This window comes from Betta splendens, chromosome 12 (assembly GCF_900634795.4).
Source record: "Betta splendens chromosome 12, fBetSpl5.4, whole genome shotgun sequence".
Lineage (NCBI taxonomy): Eukaryota > Metazoa > Chordata > Actinopteri > Anabantiformes > Osphronemidae > Betta > Betta splendens.
Window position 1 is genome coordinate 4,612,885 of NC_040892.2, and position 8,289 is coordinate 4,621,173.

The 8,289-nt window shown below is 41.6% G+C and overlaps 2 protein-coding genes across 7 annotated transcripts; one reads left to right on the forward strand and one right to left on the reverse strand.

Annotated features, from left to right (window-relative positions):
- Positions 1-243: 243 nt before the first annotated feature.
- On the forward strand, positions 244-2,313 carry LOC114866459 (uncharacterized). 2 transcript variants are annotated; one of them, XM_029168218.3, is made up of 2 exons: positions 244-391; positions 1,450-2,313. In XM_029168218.3, the coding sequence occupies exon 2, from the start codon at positions 1,479-1,481 to the stop codon at positions 2,154-2,156; it is 678 nt and encodes a 225-aa protein (XP_029024051.1). In that variant the 5' UTR covers positions 244-391; positions 1,450-1,478; the 3' UTR covers positions 2,157-2,313. The 2 variants fall into 2 exon arrangements, with proteins under 2 accessions (XP_029024051.1, XP_029024050.1); XM_029168217.3 differs by having other exon boundaries at positions 335-531.
- Positions 2,314-2,405: 92 nt separating this feature from the next.
- rnf185 (ring finger protein 185) lies at positions 2,406-6,842 on the reverse strand. 5 transcript variants are annotated; one of them, XM_029168227.3, is made up of 7 exons: positions 6,705-6,842; positions 4,887-5,079; positions 4,510-4,528; positions 4,315-4,427; positions 4,153-4,207; positions 3,677-3,794; positions 2,406-3,576 (listed from the first exon to the last, which is right to left on the reverse strand). In XM_029168227.3, exons 2-7 carry the CDS (start codon positions 5,063-5,065, stop codon positions 3,479-3,481), a joined length of 582 nt encoding a protein of 193 aa, XP_029024060.1. In that variant the 5' UTR covers positions 5,066-5,079; positions 6,705-6,842; the 3' UTR covers positions 2,406-3,478. The 5 variants fall into 5 exon arrangements, with proteins under 5 accessions (XP_029024060.1, XP_029024058.1, XP_029024059.1 ...); XM_029168225.3 differs by lacking the exon at positions 6,705-6,842 and adding an exon at positions 5,410-5,550; XM_029168226.3 differs by lacking the exon at positions 6,705-6,842 and adding an exon at positions 5,405-5,550.
- Between the last annotated feature and the right edge of the window lie 1,447 nt (positions 6,843-8,289).

Below are 8,289 nucleotides of genomic sequence, written 5' to 3' on the forward strand. Positions count from 1 at the left end.
CCGATATATTATTAAAATTAACGAAAATAAAGTTTGACTCTGTAAATTAATTTAAATTAAAGGTATAAGTTAAATCAGCTTTAGACAATGATTATGTATTCATGTTATTAACAACATCACTTTGCCTGTATTAATTATCATAAATTGCGTTTTTATTCCTTTCAACGCTCAGATGCCGCGGTCTTTGCCCGCACGCCCGCCATAACACTGGGGCCGGTGCGGGCTCGTGCGCCCCCTCTGGGCCGACGCTGCTACGGCTGCCGCTGAACGGCAAAGCGACACCGCGCGGCACACAAGCCGCCACTCGCGATAACTCGCGTTTCAGCAGCAGCTGGGCGGAAAAGGCGGGAGAAGACTGCCGCTTCCGCGTCACCGCAGCACAGACACAACAGTAAGGCAAAATGGACGATAAGTTAATATTGGCTGTATTTAATTGCCCAGAGCTGTACAATGTCACTTTGCCGAATTATCGCTGCACGGAAAGTCGGGCAAATGCTTGGAGAACCATCAGTATTGCACTCGGTATCCCATGTGAGTGTGTGGTTATTTATTTGTTTATCACAACTTTACTGCTAGTTATTATTTGCTCAACCGACATCGGCGTGGGCGACCAAACACACAGAAATGAGAAAACATTTAGGGTTCGTGGGAAATGGAGCGATTTCACAGCTCTCGTCCATGTCATTTCTAGCTTTTTCTTTTTTTTTATCCGCATGGCTACAGAACGGTGCTCCCGCCGCAGCCGCGCGTACCGTGCTAGCGGTAGCATCCGTAGGCCGCGTTGCGCCGAACGGCACGGTCCCGCTCTCCTCCTCGTGCGCTGCCCGCCGCGTGTCCAGCGCGACGCGGCGGCGGAAGGGGTCGAGCTCAGCATCACGGGCTCGCGGCGTCCACCGAGCCGCGTGCTTTTCGTCTCGGTCGTTTACCAGCGTGAGGTCCACGTGAACCGGACGCTTGGCGAAGTCTCGTGGACGCGACCGCGGCAGCGTAGTGTGCCGGGTAAATGTCAGCGCGAGGAGGTGGAGGCCCCCAGCCCGAAATTTAACCAGGTGCACGAGAGATTGAACTAAGCGTGACCTCCGGTTATAAGGGAACGAATACGGACAATTATTCTGTTTTTGCTTGGCTGATATATATAAATAAATACACAAGGAAACAATAGATGGAGCATGTGTCCTATATTAATTTGCATAATAAGCACTGTGGCTTCATTAGCGTCTGTAAATTATACCTTAATAAGGACAATATTTAGCTCAATTTTTTTTCAGTCATATTTGATAATAAACAGGAAAAATTTGGATTTTTGGCCAATCGGAATATTTTTATAATTTGGTTGAATGTTCCCACTACTCTGATATTTTATATCCCAACACTTGTTGATACTGGTTGTTTTCTCACGTACGACACTCGTTTTCCTGCATGGCTACTCACACTTTTTTACCTTTTTAGCTGAAGAGTGTAAACGAAAATGGAAGAACATGAGAGACCGGTACTTGAAGGAAGTTCGAATGGAGATAAAATGCAAAAAGCAAGGAGAGATTGTGCCCAGTAGATGGAAATATAGACAAATTATGAATTTTATCGCACCCTTCACTGGATCACGGAGTGGGGTGGCAGACAACTTTGGCAACGACGACGACCACGATCATGATCAAGATCAGTCCTGCAGTGCAGATGGGGAAACGGCATCCTCTGACGGAGTCAAGATCCCACAGTCCATTAAGGTCCCTGTGAGTCAACCAGACACCAAGACCCAGGTGCCGTTCGTACCACAGCTACAATCAGTTCCTCCTGATACAGACATGACCTCGCTGGCTGTTATGGCCAAGGTGTCGACGAGCCCTCAGAGCACCTCCGTCAGCAAAACCGGACGGAAACGCAAAGCGGTCCAAGAGTCGGCTTCACCGCCGTCTTCCCAAAGGGCGCAGTCCCCTACAAAGTGGCTGGTCAAAGACAATGGCACCTCGCTGCCCACCAGGCCTCGCGATGAGGACGAACTCTTCATGCTCAGCTTCGTCCCGGCTCTGAAGCGGCTTCCACCACAAAAAAGATGTGAGACAAAGATAAAGATCCAGCAGATCATGTATGAAGCAGAGTTCAACGCTGCACAACCAGAACTCAGAGAGAAACAGACAGAGCCAGAAACACAGGACTAGGACAAAAAGACTTTTTTGTACTTTTTTCAGTTTTTTTTTAATTCACCCTTCCACAAAATTACCAAATATCTATTTTTCTTTTTTTTTTTTACAGCAAAGTGTTTTCATATAAAATAATTAAAAATGAAAAATAATAAAACATCACTGTTTTAACAGATTTCTGCATTGAACAAGTCTTTGTAGGTTTTGTGCATTTTGATTTGCATATTAATCGAAGAAAGGCTCGTGGAAAAATGAAGCCCAAATAGATTATAGATTTATTACCTTCTTTATTTACATAGATTTACTGTCAATAGAGTGAATTCACATTTAGCAGAGTGGTTTTCTCTTCATCCAATCCGCATTTAAACTAATAATACAACATTTCACATTAAAGTACAGTGACGTACAGTAAATGAAGACAAATAAAAGATGTTGCATTTTTGAGGAACACTGTCCAAAAATCTTTCAACAGTTACATAATACATTTTCTTAATTCTCATGTACAATACAGCAACAATGTCTAGTTTGTTTTGATTATGCAAATTAATGACTGCAATTAGAGTTTTGCAGATGAGTTGTTTACTTTGTGAGATCAACGAGGTATTACAGAAATCCATTTAGTAAAAAAAACACCTTTTCCAACCTGTGTTGATGGAAAATACATTTTCCACTGCAGAAACAACAGGGACTTAACTGAGTCAGTTGCTCTGTCAGATAGTGGACGTTGAAACAAGTAAATTAAAAAAACATGCTCTCCTGCACTGAACCGTGTACTGTAACCTTACTGTCTACTGTCTTTTTAGGTTTAAGATTCTGCAACAAGATACTAAAAAATAAATCATTAATTATATTGTTTTAAACCCGAACTAACTGTAGTTTAAAAGTAAGATCACAGTAATTAGAAATCGAGTTAGGTAAACTCGGTTTCTGGAACAGACCTCAGTAAAAAAAACAACAACAACCTCACTTGTATGTTAGTACAGATTGTAATGACATGTTTGTTTAGCAGGGCATGTTCTGATACAGTCATAGTACCGAACCAACATCCACTTTAATTAAAAATGTAACGTACACTGAAAGAGCACTGAGAGTCACCTCTTCCCCTCTTGCCTTAAGCCTTCTGTTAAAGTCTGATCTAAAAAAAATCACAATGGAAACAGACATGCATGTAGTACAGTTTGTACACCACAGTGTACAGCTTGAAGAAAACACGAGGATGAATTATGACATGCTAGTCAGAGGCACAGAAAATGAAAAGTGTTAGATTCCTGTGACAATGTACCACAAAGTTTCATCTGTCAAATGCTTGTATTGATGGAAGATGTTGTCTTTGAATTCATTTATGCAATCAGCAGCCAAAACATGATCACCAAAGCAACAAACAGGAAAAGTCGAGACAGAAACTGTTCATCCATATGCTGCGGTGTCCCAGGGGCTGCTGTTTGGAAAAGGGTTCACAGAGGTTATCTGATTATTTCTTGACAAAGCATATGTGGTCGTAGTGAAGTGTGTGACATATATATTTTTTATATATATACCTGGAGGAGGTCTTCCATCATTGATGTTAAAAGCTGTAGCAAAAATACCAAATGGAAAGGCACCAATTCCAAATGACATTTGGAAACCCCCATCTCCAAAGCCAAATCCTTGAAATCCCTGTAAAACATATGGTTCATCATCTACATAGAATAGGACAGAGATTGTCATATTGCCCATAATTTGTTAATATATCTAAGGTACATTTTAGCAAAGAGTGAAATGTGATGCAAGGGGCAGCATGAAGTGCAATCACTCTCTAGAGAAATTTCTACAACTCAACACTTAGTTGCTAATAAGTCCCAGTGGTGAAGATGCTAACAAGTAAAGCGTGGACTTACACCACAGCATCTACATCATAGTATGTAACAGTTTCATCATAGATGCATTACTCAAAGCTAACATGTAATGATTCATGTAAATAAGCAAATAATATTCTTTGTGTGGCAATGTAAATGCACTTGTGTGAAGAACTTACGCCACGGTTTTCAGGCTCAGGCCTTTGCCCTTGTGGTCGAGGGGGCGTTCGTTCTCTGTGAAATAAAACCAGTTGCAATAATCTTCACTAGAAATAATAAATGTTACATTTATGCATGTGACATTAGAATCTGTTTGGCCCATTACGCTAAATAAAACCCACCTGGGGTCCTGTTGGCCTGTGCTTCCACGTCCATATAATGGGATAACTTTATCTCTGCTAATACCAGCTTTACAAACTGGACATACTTGCCGATTCGGTCTGGTCTCCAACCACTGCAAAAAGACAAGTTAAGTTTAAAAACAGACTCTTCAACAACAACATAAAATAATGGAAATAAAAACAGGTCTGGCTTACCTGATGCAAACAAGGCCAACTAACGAAGAGAAGCAAAAGATACGAGTTGAGGTGTGGGATGGGAGAGAGGGATGATGAGTAAAACATTACACATCAGTGGAAAGTATTTTATGCAACATATGACACATGTCAGTGATGAAACCTACATTCACAAAGGAGAAAATGATAAAACTCATCAACTTATGTTGTTAACCTCTAATAAGTAAGTTTAGTATGAACTTAGATGGATAAAGTTCAACGTTTTAGACCAAGGTACAGAGGCTTTTTTAAACGTGCCAGAGAAGCAGGTCTATGTCTAAGAGCAGCCAGTTTTAATTAACAGTTATTTCCTGCTCATAACACAGGTCTCAGACGTAAGTGGCGTGGTTGCAACTTACCAAAAGAGGTGTCCGCACAGGCTGATCACCGCGTCCTTGGCGGTGTCCAGACATATGTTACACTCGAAGGTGCTGTCCTGGTTGCCACTGTCTGCTGCGGTCGAGCTGCTCGATCCGGGAGTCTGGTTTTCTGTGGCCCCAGAAGAGCCCGATGCTGGAGGGGGGGCGGCGGTGGCCATTTAAAGCACCTCCACTAAAGAAGAAGGTACAGTTGGGGTGACTCCGTTGGCACCCAGCGCTTTAATGCACACACATAGGACTATGCGATGGACGGGCTAGTAAATGGCAGAAGCCTAGAGACAGAACTCGAGGAGCGGATCGGCTAAAAACACAGCTTGCTAACAAGCTAGCTAAGCTCCCTTCAGAAATAGTGACGTTACGAAGTTGCTAACTAGCTACCGAAGAGCTGAGCAAAGTGACATGTTACGAAGAAGAAACATAGAAGCGTCCTTAGATATGTGACGTTCTGGCTAAAATTGTAAGTTGTCGCTCTGGATTGTTAAAAGTTGAAACGCGACCTTACAGCTGGTTGCATCACACAGCAGTGACCGGTAGTGGGTAGAGGGGGCGTGGCTTATTTTTTCAGGAAGTTTGCCCTGGTTGCAGCCTGTCAGGAGCAGAACCGTTTTCTAAACTTCTTGTTTTCTTTTATAATTGTTTTCAGATTTATTGTTTTTTGAACATCAAAACAGTACCCGCTTGACCACATTATAACCGTAAATCGACGGATTTCGTTGGACCTTTTTTTACTTTCGTGTATTAGGTTACACAATCTTGCTTTTACTGTTACACTTGATCTATTTTATCAAGTATTTACCAACACAAAACAGTATCTGACACCTAAAAAAGAAACACATTCAAAAGCAGATGCAGTAATTTTATATCTGAGCAACATTGTCCAGTGTTGACCATTAAGTTATAAAGATATTGATAATGAATCAAAAAAACTGATCAATTTATAAACATTCAGGGTTTTCCATGCTGTGTCATTACTGTAAATTACCCAGTGATAATGGTTCAAATTATTGTTATAGGACTTCCATTGACCTTGATCTTGACTGATTAAGACCACCTGTACGAATATCGTCTGCCATTGCCTCCTCCATCCTTGATGTCAAAGATCGTTTTAAGGTTTGTTTAAAGTCATTACCAATGAACACGTAAAGAACTGGAGAAATGAAACTGTTTGCTGCAGCCAGGGTGGAACCCACTTTCAGACCAGTATTAAGTACGTATGTACTGCTGTTCTTTAAGTCTAGCTCCAGTAGAACAAAGGTATGGTATGGGAACCAACAGATGAAAAATGACAAGATGAGGGCTAACATGATTTTGTAAGGCTTTGTTGACTTGACAGTCAACGTTCTCAGCTTCACAGAAAGCACAGAGCAGCAGAACACAATTATCAGAAGAGGAATCAGAAACCCGTAGATGAATCGAGTCAGTACCACGGCCTTGTGATTGGACTGATTCCCGTACTCTGTGTAGCACTGAATGACTGAACCGTGAGCTGTGGTCTGTTTGAAGATCATTGATGGCAACGTTAATAGCGCAGCAAGCAGCCACATGAGTAAAACAGCTGCAGATGCTTTCCGTACTGTCCGGTGGTTATGTGACCAAACAGGAAACATAACCATTAAACAGCGATCAGCGCTGATAAGAACTAATAGAAACACACTGCTGTTCATGTTAAGAAACAGGGCAGAGGAGATAATCTTACAAAAGGCTAGTCCAAAAGGCCAGTGTGAGGTTATCATGTAAAACACTTCCAGGGGCAGAAAGAAACAGAATAATAAGTCTGAAATGGCCAAACTGATGTACCAGGTGGTGACGACAGATCTCTTCATTTTCCATCCACAGATCCAGATCACTAATGAATTCCCTCCAATGCCAAGGACAGATATCAAGATATTCACTGCCACCAGAACAGGAGTCAAAGACGACTGCGAATTGTTGAAGTTCAGGATTTCAGCGGTGGTAGTGTCATTCTCCGTTTCATTTACTTCAGTGTAATCTTCAAATATAATGTAGTCCATTGTTGCTACTGCCTGTAATAATAAGCACAGACTGTCTGTATAAATCTTTACTCATAAACAATTAATCCTGCAACAAAAATATGTTTATACAGGTTAAAGTAAGTACTCACGTTGTGTGCTGACGTAGAAATAACAGAAAGTGACTTCTCACAGGGAAGGTTTGTTTCCACAACTTCTGCTTTTGTGCTTTCTAAACTGTGTCATTGCCAAGAAATGCAAAACCATCTCAAATTTGTCAGGGGCATTTCCTTTTGTTGTTGCAAACATTACCAGTAATTTGAGTAGGTTGACTAAAAGGTTAAATAGTTAAGCAATAAAAAAGGTTCTGATGTGTTGTTACTCATCACTAACACTAATTCAGCTGTTAAACACTGAAATAAAATGAAAACAGTCAAAGAATCCCATCCCTTACTAACATCAATTCTAAATTAAATTCTAAATTCTTCAAAAATATTAGAATATAATATATATAAAATAACACACACACACACACACACACACACACACACACACACACACACACACACACACACACACACACACACACACACACACACACACACACACACACACACACACACACACACACACACACACACACACACACACACACACACACACACACACACACACACACACACACGTTTTTAAAAGCAAACAAAGTTTTGCTAAGAAAGACAAATACAGTCTCTCAGAAATCAGCATTGTTGCACTGGTTTTCTTCAGTGATAGAACTCGTACAAAAAGAAAAAAAACAGGATGTTGTTGGTTTTTTGGGTTTTTTTTCATTGCACAATCCACTTCAACATGTGATTCTTTCCCTGTTAACAGCATTTATTTTAGTAGGAGGTTTTGCATATTTTTTTGAAAATCCGTTCATAATGTCAGGACTCGGGCAGGCGGCGGACCCACATGCACAGCACGAAGGCACGATTATGATAAAGCACAGGTTTATTAGATAAGGCAGGGTCAGGCAGTCCAGGTCATACACGGAAGTGTTCAGTGAGCGGTAAACAAGGGAGCAGACAATCTCTGATTAAATGTCCAGGCAGGGTTCGATACACAAGCAGGCTCGGTAAAGGTACAAACGGGGATAAGGCAAACTCACGGTCAGGTAGTTAGTCCAGGTTCTTTTACAGGCAGGATACACGGAGCAAGGCAAAACAGGAACAGGCACGAGGAGCACGGACACGGAACACGAAAACACGGGAAACTCTGAACGCTCAGGAAACACGCGACACTGATGAAACACGAACGAAACTCAGAACTCTCAGGAAACACGACAATCTGGCAAGTGACTACGGGAACAGGAGGTGACTAAATACACAGGTGAGTGATTAACTGATTACAGACAGGTGTGGGTGAATGAA